At 37.8% G+C, this 19,473-nt stretch overlaps 1 protein-coding gene across 1 annotated transcript in view; it reads right to left on the reverse strand.

The window, feature by feature from the left end:
* Positions 1 to 19,473, reverse strand: part of KDM5A (lysine demethylase 5A) — a 94,624-nt gene that overhangs the window by 15,596 nt on the left and 59,555 nt on the right. Inside the window, exons 17-24 of the mRNA XM_032349171.1 lie at positions 18,955 to 19,105; positions 17,475 to 17,589; positions 15,054 to 15,409; positions 10,609 to 10,747; positions 7,404 to 7,583; positions 6,459 to 6,620; positions 4,594 to 5,145; positions 4,095 to 4,238 (exon numbers count right to left, since the gene is read on the reverse strand). Coding sequence (XP_032205062.1) covers positions 4,095 to 4,238; positions 4,594 to 5,145; positions 6,459 to 6,620; positions 7,404 to 7,583; positions 10,609 to 10,747; positions 15,054 to 15,409; positions 17,475 to 17,589; positions 18,955 to 19,105 — 1,799 coding nt within the window. The remainder of the gene's footprint in view (positions 1 to 4,094; positions 4,239 to 4,593; positions 5,146 to 6,458; positions 6,621 to 7,403; positions 7,584 to 10,608; positions 10,748 to 15,053; positions 15,410 to 17,474; positions 17,590 to 18,954; positions 19,106 to 19,473) is intronic.

Here is a 19,473-nt window from a genome sequence, read left to right on the forward strand (position 1 = left end):
AATCAAACATTACATTTTTTTTTTCAGGTAACCCAAAGAAGTACAACAAAGGAAAAAAAAAATTAATAAAAAATAAACAGCAAAATGATCAACTTAAACACAACCATGTCAACAACTACATTAAATGAAAATGAACTAAATACCCACAATTAAGAGAGACTGTAGTATTACTTAAAAAATAAAACACAAAAAACAAGACTCAACAGTATTACACAAATGCATACAGATGCAGTTCAGAAAGGACCCTACTATATATACTATCTTCAAGAGACACATTAAAAAAAAAAAAAAGGCTGAAAGTAAAAGAACTGACAAACAACAAGCTTAAACGAATTACTCTCCCTAAGGAGGAAAATTATAGTTAAGTCCCATTAATGGCAAACATAGAAGAAAGGTAGAATGTACTCTTGGTGAGAAATGTGTTTTATATACAGATCTGTCACTCTATCTTATTTGGTATTATGCTGGACTAAACTCTCAAATAAAACTGACTCTATTTCCACCAAAGCTCAAGCAGTCCAAGCATTAAAAAGGGTGAAGAGGAAAACCTAAAAGAATCTAAGTGTTTTATTTGCCTTTCTCATTTTTTAAAAAAGATTTTATTTATTTGACAGAAAGGGAGAGAGGGAACACAAGCAGGGGGAGTGGGAGATGGAGAAGCAGATTCCCTGCTGAGCAGGGAGCCCAACGCAGGGCTTGATCCCAGGACTCTGAGATTATGACCTGAGCCGAAGACAGACACTTAACAACTGAGCCACCCAGAAACCCAACCTTTCTCATTTTTAAAATAAGCAATTACTAGGTTGCAAGAAAGAACTTCTCAGGAGAGAAGAGCTACTACTGTTGCATATCCTCCTTTCTGATGTGCAATTCTGCACATACATGCATTTGCAAAATATAAACTGTGATATGGATGGACAGTTTCAGTAAAGGGAAATCAATATGCCCTAAAAGGAAATGATCATATGAGTATGTGAAAGGATATGCCAGCCACACATACAAAAGATCCATGACAGACTTTCCTTCATTAAACATATATTTTCCCAAGTAATGATTTTCCTGATTCAGTGGTGATTACAAGATACTACATGCAAATGAAGTAACCCAACAACATAAAACACAAATTAAATGCTATGATAACTAGGATCAAATGACTGATTTTATTTTTCTACTCTTCTTCCTAAATGTTAAGGGTTCTCTCTCAAGCCAAGATACTAAATTCAAACTATTTTAAAGATGAATTCATGGTTATAATCAGGGAACTTCATAAAAATGGAAAAAAAAAATCACCAAATTAATTATAACTAAATCAGCAAATAATATTTTAATTAATTTTTTAAAATATTTTTAACCTACATCAAGGTAAATGTGACCTTGAATTATCCTTTTTATAAAATTTAAATTCAGTTAGCCAATATACATTACAACATCAGCTTCAGATGCAGAATTTAGTAATTCATCAGTTGCCTGTAACATCAAGTGCTCATCATATCACATGCCCTCCTTAATGCCCATCACTCAATTAACCTAACCCCTCCAGCAACCCTCAGTTTGTTTCCTATAATTAAGAGTCTCTCATGGTTTTTCTCCCTCTCTGGTGACTTCTCATTCAGTTTTCCCTCCCTTCCCTTATGATCCTCTATGCTGTTTCTTATATTCCACTTATATGAGTGAAACTATATAATTGTCTTTCTCTGATTAACTTATTTCGCTCAGCATAATACCCTCCAGTTCCATCCACACAGATATAAATGCTAAGTATTCACTCTTTCTGATATATATCATATAATGGGATATCACTATATCCCATTATATGGAATATATATTATTTATATATTTATATATTTTATATATAAAATATATTAAAATGATGTATATGATATATATTTTATTGTATATATTACATATATATGTAATATTTTATATATATATCATATGTATGATATATACAATGATATATATATTTATCTCACATCTTCTTTATCCATTCTTCTGTCAATGGACATCTCGAGAGAGAGAGATATATATATATATATATATATAATTTATTGATGGATATATATATTATTGATGGATATGTTATATAACATATATTATTATATATCCTATATATGATAATATATGTATTATATATCATACATACATATACATTTATACATATATATATCACATCTTCTTTATCCATTCGTCTGTCAATGGACATGTCAGCTCTTTCCACAATCCGGCTATCATGGACACTGCCGCTATCAACACTGGGGTGCAGGTGCCCCTTCGGGTCACTACATTTGTACCTTTGGGGTAAATATCTACTAGTGCTATTGCTGGGTCACAGGGCAGCTCTATTTTTAACTTCTTGAGGAAGGTCCAAACTGTTTTCCAGAGTGGCTACACCAGCTTGAATTCCCACCAACAGTGTAAGAAGGTCCCACTTTCTCCACATCCTCACCAAAATTTGTTGTTTCCTGATTTGTCAAGAATTAATTACCCTAAGTCTTGCACCTACCATTCTTCTATTTTTCTAAGCTATCAAATATATTGCTAACACTATAAATTCCTAATTCATATTATAAAGTCCCCTCCTACCAAAGGAGAGCTCATAAGCTAACACCACTATATAATTTTCATTAAAAAGATTACTCTGTACAACCATATCAAACCATAGTTTTGATCCCTAGCCCTAAAATCATGTAATATTTGTGATGTTTTGTTTCCATAGGTTTCTAAAATGCTTCTAAAGTCCATCCCGTTTAGCAATTCTAGAGCACTGATTGATACTTACTGTGCTAGAAAGAGAACAACCCAGATAAGGCCTCTAAGCATAGTAAATGGGCAATTCTAGCATTAGCGAACTTATATGTGGCATGGGCTGCATTCCTGCCCAGCTGCTTCTTTAGAACTTTACCATAACAGGCTAATACAAGTTTTAACTTTGCTCAAGTCTTTAATTCATAAAACTAAAAATTCCCTCGTTAAAACATTCCCAAGATCCATTTTTATCTTGAGAAAAGTATTTTACAGCAGATAGTTTACAAGCATCTATGACAGATGGTATTAATAGTTAGAGACACAAATTCTAAACAGTTCAACAAAGACGAATATAAAACAGATCAATGGATTAACTGTAACCTGACAGAGTTTCTGCCTAGATAATGATGTTATTACTACTAGGTAAAAGACAAAGCACCTGGGCCTGACACAAAATAATAAAAGGCCAGTAGGATCTAACACAAAACAAACTTGCCAAAACCAGTGTAGTGTCATTATCAAAAGAATCACAGTGAGGGTAAATAATTTGTTCTAGCTGCAGCTGTAACTGCAAATTTGAACCATGGGCCCAAGTATAACTCATCTCTGAATAGGACATTCTATCTTGCACCAACCAGATGAGAAAGCACCGCTAGAATGGGATTCTTAAAACATAACTATACAGACTTAAGCTACCCAAAGGAAACAAAATACTGAAATGAGCCATGAAAGCTTTCAGTAATCTAAATGCATGATTTTTATTTTTAATTTTTTTTCCAGCATAACAGTATTCATTATTTTTGCACCACACCCAGTGCTCCATGCAATCCGTGCCCTCTCCAACACCCACCACCTGGTTCCCCCAACCTCCCACCCCCCGCCCCTTCAAAACCCTCAGACTGTTTTTCAGAGTCCATAGTCTCTCATGGTTCACCTCCCCTTCCAATTTCCCTCAACTCCCTTCTCCTCTCCATCTCCCCTTGTCCTCCATGCTATTTGTTATGCTCCACAAGTAAGTGAAACCATATGATAATTGACTCTCTCTGCTTGACCTACTTCACTCAGCGTAATCTCTTCCAGTCCCGTCCATGTTAAATGCATGATTTTTCTAGTCCCTTTAGGCCACAAGGAGTTACAAGGTAAAGAAAATAAACACCGATTTTTTAAAAAACTCCATCCTTTAAAAAAATTGTTTTATCAGTCTGTATTCTGGGGGGCTTAGAAAAAAATGCTATCACCACAAACGCAGGATAAATAGACTAGCTTTCTCTTCTACTTTCAGGCTTCAAACATTAGTGTTCAGTAGTTTTAACAAGTGCAGTGATCAGGTATGCCTGTCCATTAATTACCTTCATGTCATAGCCATATGTCTCCCGGATATCTTCATCAGAATCTGTTTCTTCATCATCATAGTCCATTGTTTGTCGAGGGGAAGAAGATACACTGCTCACCACCCGGTTAAAAGCAGACTGCTGGAAACTAGGTAAGTGTCCCTAAACAACAAACAATTCCAACATGAACAGAGGGAAAAACTAAATAAACAGGGGTAATTAATGTGCACTTAAGAACACCTAAATGTAAGACCAACAGAATTCAACAGTTAGTACAGATCAAATTATTTGGTTATGATGCCAAGGTCTGTCTCAATGATATTTCCAGGTTAATGGTTCACTAAAATGACCAGGTATATAACCAAAGAAAATTCTATAGGCATATACAAGAAAGATGTTATGGATAACATAGCTGCTGGCAACTTACTGTTTTCCTAGTCAGCTGGTAAAATATATTTGATTTACAATTTATATACATAATCTCATGAAATAAAAAGAAAGAAAACCCTAAACTTGCCTGTAAGTCTGGATTAGCAGCTGCTTTTTGGAGTTCTGCACTGATGATCTTTTCAGTCTTTTCTCGAGCTGCCTGCTCCACCATGCGCTGGCTCAACACAGACAGTTTGGCTAGGGCAGAGGACAGTTCATCTGTGGCTAGGGCCTGCCGTGCTCTATCTTGCCAACTCATAGCTCGTTCTGTCAAACACTGCAGGGCCTCTCCTTCAGGCAAACGTACAGGCAGCTTCTGAAGAGATACCAGGAGTGAAAGAATAGTCTCTAACCTCGGCCTTCGAGACCGCATACAAAGAGGGCAAAGGAATTTTACTTCTTTAGCCTGCCAGCTAGACCCTTTTTTCTGGGAACCTGATTTAGGAAGGGGAACACAGCTGTTATGGAACCAGTCTTTGCAGAGCTCACACTGTAGCATAAACCCACTGGCTGTCTTGCGGCAAATGCAAAATTTTACTTCTTCTATACGGTCCACCATTGTCATCTTGGCTAGGTTGGCTGCTCTGAGGGAATGCATGGCTTCAATCTCTTTTTGCTCCCGTTCTTTGAAAACTGCCACCTGTACACAACAAACATTTAAGAGTCATTGAAAAATAGTGCAAAAAATGCCAAATCAGAGCTGAGAGATAATCTCCACACTGTGCCCTCATTATGACAAGCACTGTCTTTAACAAACAGGCATTTATCAATCATTTCCTGCAATTTGGGTGCAAACATTCCTCATCTGTGAAATGGGCAAAGTGCTGCCATATTTGGCAACTCTATCAGCAGAGTACCTAGAACTCTTCTGTAGGGTATAGTACAAAGATAATCTGCGTTAGAGTTAAGCAACCTGAGCACAAAGTCTGGCTCTTGTACTTACAGATGGTTGGTGTGGGGCACAAGTTTTCCAAATTTCAGTTTTCTGAAACATGAGGATACCAACCAACCCCATTTTGTTGTTTTGAGGATTAAATAAGGTAACTTGGCGCCTCGCACAAGGTTAACACCCAATAAATATTACTTCTCATCCCCTTGTGGTCTTGGGGTCCAGGAATCGAACATCACATCAGGTTCCCTGCTATGCGGGAGAGTCTGCTTCCCTGCACTCTCTCCCTCTGTCCCTCCCCCTGCTCATGCGCTCTCTCACTCAAATAAATACATCTTAAAAAAAAAACCCAAAACCCAGGATCATATGTAGGCAGAAAGATCATATCAAGTAACTTAATGTATGTAATTCCCTACTGTTAAATAGGCCCAAACTCATTTTTTATTTCTCTTTATATCCTCAGGCTCCTAGTCATCTTCACACATTCCTCCTCCTCTCCAAAAACACCCATCATTCTACTTAGTTACAAGTATTTTCTTGAGCATCCGCTACACTGTGAATGAGACTAAGAGAAGGGAGATATTTTAAATAGCAGCTAGTGTCATTAAATGGATATAATTCCTTTTAAAAGCACAGTATTAAATGTCATTAAATGCTATTAAATTCTAACCCGGTAATCACATTCCTAAGAGCCAAGTATATGAAAATAATTTGAAAAAAGGAAAAGACTTTATAAAGAATTTTCACTTTATATTATCCATAATAGCAAACAGTAATAAAGTATTTGATGTATCAGAAAAGTGTTCAATAAATTATGGACAACCTGATGGAATATTAGACGACTATTAAAACAGTAAAAAAGAACAGAGATATGGAAAAGACAGTTTCACAGGGAATGAGCAGACTAATAAACTTGGATTATAAATCTATAAAAATGAAATATTTTACTATAAAGCCAAAGATAAAAGTAAAAATAGTTAAGAACATAAAACCAGCGAATCTAATAGCTTTATAGAATTCTATATTCACGATGCAGACTCAGAATGCATTACATAATTTCTTACCACCATAGCTGTATCTCTGGTTTCCTCCAATCCTTCCTCTAGATCACTCAGAGGCTCAAGGTCCAGATCCTTTTCTTTTTCTTTTTCTATTAGTTCTTTTACTTTTTTCCTCCTGTTTTTACCACTCCCATATATACCAATGTCAGTCCGGGGACTCAGCACCTATAAAAATAAAAACAAACACTGAGTCCTGGCTTTTAAAAAAATCTTAAAACTGGGGCGGCGCCTGGGTGGCTCAGTGGGTTAAGCCTCTGCCTTCAGCTCAGGTCATGATCTCAGGGTCCTGGGATCGAGTCCTGCATCGGGCTCTCTGCTCAGCGGGGAGCCTGCTTCCTCCTCTCTCTGCCTGCCTCTCTGCCTACTTGTGATCTCTCGCTGTCAAATAAATAAATAAAATCTTTAAAAAAAATCTTAAAACTGAAAATAATAAAAAGGAACCATTTACTGACCACTCATTTTGTCCTAGGCACCTTCTTATGTACCTTCTACACACACCTAATGCAATCCTCACAACCACCTTCTTTTGTAGGTGTATCACCTGTATTTTACAAACTGGGGAACGAAGGCTCAGAGAGGAAACAACTTGCCTAAGGACACAGGGTTAGCAATTAGAGAGCCAGTCCTCAACATGAAGTACCTTACTCCAAAGCCTATGCTCTTTAACTACTAGGGCGTTTCAACTGCTCAAGATGAAAAGGGTAACACATGTAAGATATTTCAAGGACAGAATCCATTAGTAACAGAGATAAGATCCAGGCTGATTCCTTTTTCTGGATGCAGTACAAGATGAACTGTGGATAAATCTGCGTAAGGCAACAGATTTCCAGTCAACATTTGGTATCACTTAATAAGAATCACTTATAAAACCATGACCAGATAAATTGAAAATAACCTTCACCAATGAAACTCCTACCTAAGGGTATTAAATTACTAACTGTTCTTTACCTGCAACAGGGTATGGCTAGAATTCTTCTTAAGGAAGGTCCTCCCAGTCCGTTCTCTCCATGCCCGTGCAGCTGCCACTTGTGATTCTACCTGGGGTAACGCGTCCAGACGCACAGGGATAGGTCTCCCTTTAGCAGATAAGCTCTCCAGCTGCTCTAAGTAAGCATAGTTGCTGCCACTCTGAAACACAAAAGTGCATTCTCACATGACTTGCACTTTCTTATGGAGTCTAGTGATATTGGTCAGAAGATCTTACGAAGAATTTAGCATTGAGTTTTTTTATTAAATGTTGTTCTTTAAACCTAGTTCTATTTCTTGAACTAATAGAGCTTCCAATGTCCTTTTTTAAAAGTCTGAAAATTCATTCTGTCAAAGATTTTTATTAATCAACGAGGGAGCCAGTCAAGATGTAAAAATCAGTTCAAAAGATAATCTAAAGAACAGACACCGGGGCATCTGGGTGGCTCCACTGGTTGAGCATCTGACACTTGGTTTCAGCTCAGGTCATGATCTCCTGGTTAGGAGATCAGGCTCCACGTCCAGCTCCCTGCTCTGCAGGAAGTCTGCTTCCTCTCTCCTTCTGTGACCCTCCCCCATTCACACACACTCTATCTCTAAAATAAATAAATAAATCTAAAAAAAAAAAAGACATTTATAAATACAATCAGGAAATTTGCTAACAGATGGAAACATACTTAATATCACATAGGACAATTCATCTTCTCTACCATGGAGAAATCAATTGTTTCATTATAAATTTAACTGTCTTTCTATGGACACAATTCATTTGTATTACTCTAATTTTTTAGTAACTACAAAGTTGTAAAATAGCCTGGTCAAAAAAAATCCACAGCATGCACTCATAGATAGAGTAAGATGATCCTGGAGAGTTCTCCAGAAAACTTCCAGTACTCCACTAAAAGAACACCCATAATTTCTTTTGCCTATTTCAAAGGCTTTCAAACTTTTCCAATGACTACAGAGCAGTATTTTGGTGCTGATAGCCACTTCCATTTTATGTTATATAAATACAGATGAGAACAGATATTTGCCTAAGTCACAATGGTTTAATATTTCCATATAATGAAATTACTGTTTTTCGAACTATTACTGCTTTAAGTTCACTAAAGAAATCATTATAAAGAGGTGAGAGGGTTAACAAGTAATCCATTTCAGGGATTTGGCAAGAACACCTGCAGTGGGTTGGCAGCCAACAGGCAGTAATTCAGAGTAATACCTTAGACTGGATTAATCTCCAGGCAGACAGAACACATAGCCTAAGAAACTGTATACATGCCCTTAACATTCATTGTTATTAAGAAGCTCTGAATGAGGGAAAGGCATAGTTACATGCTATAAACAGACATTGCAATAAAAGGTTATTTCCTATGTTAACTGATTCATTTGCCTATAAATTCATTTTGAAAGTTATACTGGAATATTTGGAAAAACAGACAAAAAACTTAAGTGATTTTTTTTTTTTTTTTAAAGTAGGCTCCACATCCAGTGTGGGGCTTGAACTCACAATCCCAAGATCAAGAGTCACATGCTCCACCAACTGAGCCAACCAGGCACCCCAACTTAAGTGAATCTTCAGTAATAATAATGGGAAGGTTCTAGCCCTGAGTGATATTACAATGGCATAATTAAATCACTGTGGTACTAGGATTAAAAAACAGACAGGTATATGAAAGAGAAAAGAAAGCTCAAATAGGTACAACTGAGAAATACCATGTTTACTGCTATCCCTTCTTGTACCCAACTATAGCCATTTGACTACGAAAGACCTTCTGGCTAAGGCTTGACTTAGCCTGTTCCCAAGCTCTGTATCTTAGAGTATGCCTGTCAACAGAAGTTGTCCACTTACTTAGATCCTATGAGTCAAGTCTTCCCAATGAAAGGAGGGCTTGGCGGAGGACAAGTCCTTCAAAATTACAGAGGAAACACAAGACAGCCATCTTGTAGACTTGGTCCTATAGTCATAAATTAACAGCCAACTAAGGGTAATCAAATATTTGAGGACAACCAACCTCCTGAAATGGGTTAAAGATGAAACAGAGAATGGGGTGCCTAAGTGGCTCAGTGGGTCAAGCCTCTGCCTTAGGCTCAGGTCATGATCTTGGGGTCCTGGGATCGAGCCCTGCATCGGGCTCTCTGCTAAGCAGGGAGCCTGCTTCCCCCCACCTGCCTCTCTGCCTACTTGTGATCTCTGTCAAATAAATGAAAAAATCTTTAAAAAAAAAAAAAAAGATGAAACAGAGGAGCTGTCCTGATGAAAACAGAGATAATTTTTTTTTCTTCCAATATTTCTTAAATTCAAGTTAGTTAACATATAATATAGTACTGGTTTCAGGAGTAGAATTTAGTGATTCATCACTTACAGAGAACACCCAGTGCCCACCACAACCCATGCCCTCCTTAATGTCCATCATCCATTTAGCCTATCTCCCTATCCACCCATCTCCCCTCCAGCAATCCTTAGTTTGGAAAATACAGATAATTTTAACAATAGTATAGAAAGAGCACAGCTAAGAAGTTCCCAGAAAGAGTTAACTGAAAATAAACTAAAACAAAAGTCATTAGAACTTGACACCTAGAGTATGTTCTTTCTTGGGACAGCAAAGAGTTGGTTTCCTTTTCTTTGGATATAGTTCTACAATAAAGAGTACATACAAAAAAAAAAGTATATACATATTCAATAATGAAATGCTGCAAGGTTTTTATAATTCAGGAGGTATGTTATATATTGTTTTAAATTAAAATATATAATACATGTCTTTCTGAGTGCCAGCGTACTATCTTTACATCCTTCCCTCACATTTCTACTCCCAAACAACTAGAATAATATCTATTATAAGTGTTATGGTGTTCGGTAAATTTTAATTTCATTTTCTTTTTTCTGCCTATTTTAAAATTTATTTGCACACATGGCAAAGATTCAAAGAATACAGCAGGGAATAAACTCCCTATTGCTAGGAGTTAAATAAATAGCTAATTCCGCCATCTTTCATAGCAGGGAGTCCAGAGAAGTAACATTTAAATAGGTAATATTTATTCTGAATGACAGAATCAGATGGAAGAACAACTGAATTTTAAGTACCATTATTTTATTATGGTTATTCTATTTTAAAGAATTAAAGGCTTAAAGGATTCATCTGTGAGATAGCATTACCAAAATTGTAGGATAATTCAAGAGGCTCCTTACCTGAATAGCTTCCACTTTTGCTGTCCATTCTCGAGCTTTTTGTAATGCTTCTTTCAGGGACAATACATTGGGTAGAAAGGCTGGAATGTTTTTGGCTTCATTAACTATGCTTTCTAAACTTGCCACACTGTGCCGTGGTCTTAAAAAAACCACAAAGACAGGGCAGATGCATAAGGAAAAGTCAAAACGCTACCAACATTTAAATTAGAACATGCAGAGAAATTTCATATATATGATTTCATTTAGTTCTTACCACAATCCTATAAGGGAGGCAAAGCAGCTATTACTTTAATTTCCAATTTACAAATAAGAAAACCTTAACTCAAAAATTATTTTTTTTCCTAAAACCATTTAATACGGTGAATGGCACAGCTCAAACACTGATTCAGAATGAGTCTCAGATACCTTGCTCTTTTCACTACACTAAATTGCACCTATGTTAGTTCTCCACAATATCTGAAATTGTCAGAGATGCGTGTCAGACAGCAGTGTGGAAAGCAATAGTCTAGGAGTCCAGGAATAGTCTCTAAGTCCAGGAATTAATTCAACCACATTCAATATCACCTAGTTAAAAGATGAATAAAATAGACCTTATCCTCAATGAATCAGAATACAAGGTAAGAATTAAACTTGTACTGGGGACAAAGAGCAAATCATTTTAGGCTCACCACTATGGGAAGTTGTGATTAATTCTGCTTAGAGGAGCTGAGAAAGGCTTTGAGCCAAAGCTTAAAAAAGAAGTGCGATTTTCTCAAGTGAAAGGTTAAAGGGAAAAAAAAACCCAGGAATATAATGAACAAAGACATGAAGAAATGTTTAAAAATTAGTTAGAGGGCAAGGAGCACCTGGCTGGCTTAGTGGGTACAGCATGTAGCTCTTGATCTCAGGGTCATGAGTTCAAGTACCACTTGGTGGGGCGGCGGGTAGAGATTATATATTTTTTTAATTTAAAAACTAAAATCTTAAAAAAAAAAAAAAAGTTAGTAGTCCAGTGTGAGGACGGGAGTGAGGTAGGAGCAGGAGTAAGAGCAAGAAGTAGGGGAATTCTGACAGGAAAGAAAGATGTAAGAGATTTTGAGAGCCATGAATTTCACCATGGAAGCAATAGGAAGCTACCGAGGATGGGAACAGTTTCCTTATCCATGAATCCTACCACGTGCTAGGTACAGTGCTAGGTCCTGGAGATTATTAATACAAAGGAGTGACAGAGTGACAGAGCCCTTGCCTCATTAAACATTTTAATCTTTTGGTGTTAGAGGGGGATTATTCATAGCACTGTTAAGATGCTATCAAAATATAATAGCAGGGGGACCTAAACTGACTTGGCAGGTGATGGAAGGATTCCCAAAAGTGACGCCTAAGCTTTCTTAGCCTTTCTGAATAGGAGTGAGTCAGGAAAGCTGGGACCAGAGGCTGGGTAGGTGTATACCACAGGGGATGGGGAGAAGGGAAGAGTGTTCCAGAGGAGAAAATGAGCACATGCAAAGGCCCAGAGACAAGAAAGAACATGGCATGTCTGAGGAAAACAGGGTGATCATGACACTTGAAAGACAGAATGCAAAGGAAGACTAGCAAGGGATGAGGCTTAAGCAAAGGGCTAGATTACAAGATGGCCTTATGAATTAGATGAAGGACTCTAAATGTCATCCCCAGGGGAAGAGGACACAGTGAAGGGCTCTAAGGAAAGGAGTGAAAAAAACTACACCTGTCTTTTAAGAAAATACTAGTTGCAGTGTAGAGAATGATGAGAGCAGGGTGAGGTCCCAGAGCCTGTGGCTATGATTTAGGCCAGCTATGACAGTACCCCAAAGAAGAATGAAAGTGAAAAACATCAAGGAAATATAATCAATGTGACTTGGTAGTTAACTAAGGTTGAGGGTATGGAAATGGAAAGGTCAAAGGTAATTTCCAAAGCTTGTTTAAAGGAGAAAAAACAATGGTTTAATTCAAAGGAAAAAGGAACAAAGGACAAGATGATGGGAAAGAGTTAATGAATCCAATTTTGGATATGGGGAATCTGAGGTACCAACAAGACATCCAATGGAATTACCAAATAGGCAGACAGTATCTACGAAAAATATCAATGCTATAGATAAGAATTTGGAGTTAATCAGCATACAGATGGCTAACTGAGCCAGAAAATAAGAAGAAATTTCCAGGGAGATGTACAGAGTGAAAAAAGAAGTGGTCTAGGCCAGAATCTTGAGGAATGACATTATTCAAGAGGCAGGGAGAGAAGGCCAAAAGCAGAGGAGCAGGATATTGAGAAAACAGTGGTCAGAAGTTAACCAATCCAAAAAGCCAAGAATACATCTATCAAAATATAATAGCAGGGGGACCTAAACTGACTTGGCAGGTGATGGAAGGATCCCCAGAAGTGACGTAGATGTGTTTCAGAAATCTAACTTCAACAGAAGTTAGAAAACAAAGAAGATTCCACTTCCCACTATCCCCACCAAGCCCTCTTCCTCTATTTTCTTACTAATTTTATTTTCTTCATGACACTAATTATCTTAAGTTCATTCAAACATTCATTCACTCACTTTTCACCTGTCTCTCCCCACTAGAATGTTGGCTCTATTGTACAGCAGGGACTTTGTGGGTCTTTTCCCCTACTATCTCTACTGAACTTAAAAATAGTACTTGGGCGGGGAGGGGGACGCCTGGGTGGCTCAGTGGGTTAAAGCCTCTGCCTTCAGCTCGGGTCATGATCCCAGGGTCCTGGGATAGAGCCCCGCATCGGGCTCTCTACTCTGCAGGGAGCCTGCTTCCTCCTCTCTCTCTGCCTGCCTCTCTGCCTACTTGTGATCTCTGTCTGTCAAATAAATAAATAAAAATCTTTAAAAAAAAGAAAAAAGAAATAGTACTTGGCATGTAGTAGGTACTCCATAAATACTGTATTGCAAAGATTAAGGGAAAATACAAGAACCCCACACTTAGGTCAGTGACAATGGAGTTGAGGAAGACAGATTCGAGAGACATTTTACAGGTGAGCTCCTTAAAACTTAGTGACTGGTAAATATGGAAAATGAGAGGAAAAAAGTCTTCAAACACTACCAACAAAATCTCATTCTGTAGACTACTCTAAGTTGCATCAGGTGTATCAAAACAGGTTTTGCATTCCAGTTATTTAGCTTTTCCCATTTACTATGCTCCTGGAACTGCCATGAATAATTTGAAGGTTTCAAACAGGAAAAGCTATAGATACATTTTAGTATGTATTCCCCATGACAACTAGACAGCAAAATATCCAGCAAAAATATATCCAGCCTTTTCTCGGTTAAACAGAACTGTGTTTGTTATATAACACAGCTCAAATCTATTTATTTATCATCTCTCTGGAGGTCTTACAACGGACTTTTTTTTTTTTTTTTTTTAAAGATTTTATTTGCCAGAGAGAGCAAGAGAGAGACAGAGAGCAAGCTCGAGCGGGGGCAGCAGGCAAAGGGAGAAGGAGACTTCCCGTTGAGCAGGGAGCCCAATGTAGAACTCAATCCAGGACCCTGGGATCACAACCTGAGCCAAAGGCAGATGGTTTACCGACTGAGCTACCCAGGTGTCCCAACACAGCTCAAATTTAAAGCCTTTTCCACTTCATTCCGAAGTCTTCGTGTACTTAAGTACTTTGCCAGCCACTTATTTTTGTTGCAGTTGACAGAAAAAGTTGTGTTATTTAGTAACTATGGGCTTTAAGTATGCCAGGTTTCTCATCCTCACAAAAGAAATTATAGGTCTTAATTTTAGCTGAATAAATACTTTCATAAAGAACATTACAGTCTAATTAGCTGATATACAATCAAGTACGGTGAATAGTTTACTGAAATCTTGCAAATCCAATGAGGGTACCAATGCTAATGCAACTGTGTAATGGTCTCCTGTCTTTCTTGCTTCCCCTTTCCCACTACTTTCCTACATAAATCCTTACTCAAACAAAGCCCATTTAACTTCTGTCACCTAACACACCCTAAGTATTCTTTAAACTTATTAGTTGGATCTTTCTTACTCTCCTTCCATTCAATCCCACTCATGCTTCAAAGCTTTACCTAAGTTCTTTATTTTCTCTCAAGCTTCTCTCCTGACCACCAGAGCTAAAAATGACCTCTCCTCCTCTGAATTCCTATAGCATTTTTCTGTACCTCTCAGTTAACAATAACATATTGCAGTGAGCATTACATTTCTTAGCTCTGAACTATAGTATAGGTAATGAGAAGGTTCTAAACAAAATACTACTTTGTTTCACTTAAACTACTTAGCAAAGTACTCTGCAGGAACATGCACACAATATTTGAAACTGTTTATATGCAGACTTATTTGATAATTTAGTGACTGGTCAGGGAAGGCATAAAACATCTAACTAAATATTTAATGAAACAGATACTTAAATTCATCCTTCAGTTCTACCATTAGTTATTAAAGAGGCAACAGTCACCAATATATGTGTTCACCTTGCCTGTAGGCAGACCTTAGCCTTTTCTTCCCATCGCTCAGAGACTGTAAGGAGCTCCTGTAGTTCAGCCATTGCCTTCTCCACGGCATGGTGGGGGGCCAACCCCACCCCAGAGTCTATCAGTTTCTTCATGACATCCAAAGTGACCTGTTGTGGATCTGACAGGGTCAGTCTTACTTCATCCAACCATCGAGCCTGCTGTAGTTCTTGCTTTAGTCGGGCTAATTCAGGTAGCTCCACATAGAGACTAGAGCCCATGTCTATCAACATCTGAAGTTTGGAAGAATCCGGGGTTTCATCCATCATGGCCTCTTGAGCACGTTCATGAAACTCTTCCACATCATCCAGGAGATTCTGATAAAGTCAAAAAAATAAAAATAAAAAACAAATTTAAAAGATACAAAATGAGTATGGAATAGATATAAGTTCAGGCAAACTATCAAATTCTAGACTAATAATTCTAATCCAATAATCTCACCACTATAGCACCAGATATACTAGTTAAGAACATAATTATGCTTCTCTGTAATTACTTACACATTTACTTTTAAAATATGATTAATTCATTCAAACAATATTTAATGACTGCGGACTACAATGCAGCCACTGTTCTAAGCACACAGCACTGAAACAAACGAAGTCCTTGTCTTCAAGGAACATATACACAGCCAGACACTGAATATAAAATGTTTCAGTTAATTTTAAGTGCTGTGAAAATAAAACAGGGCAACACAATAAAGAATGACCAGAGAGGCAGGCATATTACTTTGCAACGGTGGTCACAGGAAAGAGATGAACTGACACTAAAATGAGGAGCTAGAGGACCTTAGGAGGAAGAGCAGTTCAGGCTGGGCGGATAATAACCACACAACCTTTCACAGAGGAACGTCCTGCTCTAAAGTGGATGATGGGAAGCAAAGGGGAAAAATGCAGTTTAAAAATAAACAGAGGTCAGATTACATAATGCCATATAGGAGTTTAGATTTCATTCTAATGGTTTTGGGGAAGCACTGGAGAATTTTAACCACAGAGAAGTGATATAATTTGATTTACATTTTACATGATCACACTGGCTACCAAATGAAAAATAAACTGTCAGGGACCAGAGAAGAAAAAGGGAGATGAGTTAAGAGGCTATTACAGTAATCCAAGGGGCAGAATCTAGCAGTTCAGAGCACAGTTTAAGCAATGGAGATGATGGCAAATGGTTCACTTTGGGAAACATTCTGAATATTCACACTTGTTTAGAGACTGGATGTGGGCTATAAGGGAAATAAAGGAATCAAGGATTTGATTCACTAAAAGGTTTTTAAGATGCCTTTTAGTCATAGGCAGAGGGATACAACTGGATAAGCAGAGCACACAACTGGATGTACAAGCCGGTAGGAGAGAACAAAAGCATTGAGAGTTGGTGATCTGGGGGATCAGTAAGATACAGGTGATATTGATGTCACTGAACAAGTAAGATGTCAGGATCTAAAAAAAGAGCTGAGACTCCTATTATACTCCAACACTCAGAAGTCAAGCCAAGGAGAAAAAAAATGACAAAGAACACCAAAGAGAAGGAACTGTGAATGAGTGAAGAAAAACAGAACGTGTGATGATGTCACAGATGTTCAGAGAAGAAAGTTCTCTCAGGAAGGAAAGAGTGGTCAACTACTAAATGCTCCCATGACATAGAATAACAGCAGAAACACAACTGATACTGGATTTTGCACGTGGATACCCCCCTCCTTTATTTTAAGATTTTATTTATTTGACAGAGAGAGAGTGCACACAAGCAGGGAGAGTAGCAGGCAGAGGAAGAGTGAGAAGCAGGCTTCCTAATGAGCAGGGAGCCCCATGCGGGGCTCGATTCCAGGACCCTAGGATTAGGACCTCTGCCCAAGGCAGATGCTTAACCAACTGAGCCACCTAGGTGCGCCTAAGCTGATAACCTTGATAAAAACCATTTTAGATACCCTGCCCATGGCCAAATCATAAACCACCACAAACTACCAGAGGATTACTCACTATGCTGATTAATATATTTGATATATACTTTTTAAGACTGTACATATTCAAGAAGCCATCAGGGCCCTAGTAATTTCAGAGCTCACATTTTTAAAAGCTCATGAACTAGTAACTTACTGATACATTCAAGTTCTTTTAACTATTTTCTTGCACCTCAATTACATCTGTGCTAAATGAGGATTCCGATCTAAAATCAATGTAGGAAAAAATTCTAAACTAACTACATTGGTTCCAGAACTTGAAAAGGAGAATAAAATGCTAATTACTGCCTACTGAAAACCTTCAAACAGCACCATTTATGTGACAAACGGAACAAAAAGCTAGTCTAGACATACTATTTTGTTGACCCAAAACAGAAACCCATACTACAAAGGATATTACCCCAGAAAAGAATGTAATACTCCACCTTTACTTGTCGAGCTTGGCTGATGACACATGGAAGACTAAAAAGTTGTTGGACAAAGGCCTTCAATTCTTCCACTGTCAGTTTGGTCCGAGTTCTCCCACTATCTGGGCTCTGCCTGATATGAAATAATATTGAGACATAAGTAAGAAAAATCCATAGTCACCTGATAGCAAAGGAGCTTCTAGTCTCTCTAGAATTCTCACCCAAGCAATCCCAGAATACGAATGTTTGAGAGGTTCTACTGTAATGGCGATCACTTCCAAATTAGGTTTTTACCTCATTAGTTAATGACTCAAAGATTCAACTCTCCAAGTTACAGTTCCTCCAATCTTCCAAGTATTGAGCACTTTAAACAATCAATAAATTCCTCAGAGTAAAATACTATGTTTATTAATAAAATTAAATCTTCTACCTCAAAAACCTTAAAATGTGGAACAAGAGCCTTTAACTTGGCTAGGGGATGATAAACCCCTCTGAAACGGATTCGGAATGGTATGTGTATATACATTTTTCTAAGAAAAGGGTCCGTATGCTTTTGTCAGATTCCCCAAAGGGGTTAGTGACCCAATGACAGGTGAAAATTCCCTGATCAATGCTTCAAAGAAAAGTTCTCTAATCAAATGGTAAATAAAAAATGTACAAAGTGATTTAGAACTCAACATGAAGGGCCATAGCAAAACCCATTCAGGAAAGTGTTGGCATGTATATGAAACAATACCACAGAACATATAGCACATGTGAATTCCATTAAATCAAGGGTGCGTACTTCTACACTTCTTTTTTTTTTTTAACTTCTACACTTCTTAATAATACAGCCTCTCCAGCATCCATCAAGGTTAGTCTTTGCTGCCACCTGCCTTCAGCATGTAGTATCATTTATTTATTTACAAATATTTATTGCACATCCAGTATTTGCAGGACACTATTCTAAGCACAAGAATAGAGCAATGAAAAAGGATAAAAAAAAGTCTGCAACATTCTAGTCTAGAAGGTGTCTAGTGGGACTGGGAAAGAAAGGAGGAGATAATAAATAAACCAGTATATCGGGACGTGACAGGGCTAAGAGAAAAAGAGAGCAGGAAAAGAATAAGAAGGTTGCAGTTTTATAAAGCGTTGTCAGAAAAGGCCTCTTCAAGAAGAATGTGTCAGCGATCTGAAAAAGAACTGAAAGAAGTGAGGGAACAAGCCACTTGGATATGATAGAAGAGGGCTCGAAGAGCAAAGAAGTGCGAAGGCGCTAAGCAGAAGCATGCCTGGTGTTAAAAAGCTCAAAGGGGAAGAGGACTCAGAGTGGAACAAGAAAAAAGGGAGAGCAGTAGGAGAGAAAATTGGGACATAACTGAAGAGAGAGAAACAACAAGAGGTCAAAGATAGATTGGGAGGGGCCAGTTACACTTTTGGCTTTTACTCTAAAAGAAAAGCAAACAAGCAAAACGAAAAAATGCACAGGAAACCACTGGAGAACTCTTCTTAGTCTTACCTATGCTTCTGCTTTTTGCTCAGAAGCAGCTGAGCCACAGAGGCGCAAGTCTCAGCTTCCTTCACAGCATCTCTGAGTTTTCTAAAGAGATCATTCTCTGGGTATTTCCTATCCTCAGCATCTTCCAGCATTACTCGTAATTCGATCAAATCTGTAAAAACAAAGCTACATACTATGACCACAGACATAAAAAGCCATTTAAAAATACTTACCAACCTCTCTCAAGTTAGTCATCAATCTATTAGTGGAAACACTGCAGCTGTGAAAATCTCACCAATGCAATAAAAGCTTAAGAACAGGTGCCCATTCCTAACCCTTAGAGACAATTTCTCTCCAGGAAGGTAATACCTCTTTCTTAACTAACCTTTAGTGGCAGTCCACTGGTAACAATGGCTCCCCAAAATACGTTATCTACTGTAAGTTAGTTGTCTGTCCCATTTTATATTAACTATTTATGTAAAAGAAAATTTTCAAATAGAAAACTAACCAACCTACTAGCTACAAATCCCATATGAAGCC

This window comes from Mustela erminea, chromosome 6 (assembly GCF_009829155.1).
Source record: "Mustela erminea isolate mMusErm1 chromosome 6, mMusErm1.Pri, whole genome shotgun sequence".
Taxonomy (NCBI): Eukaryota; Metazoa; Chordata; class Mammalia; order Carnivora; family Mustelidae; genus Mustela; species Mustela erminea.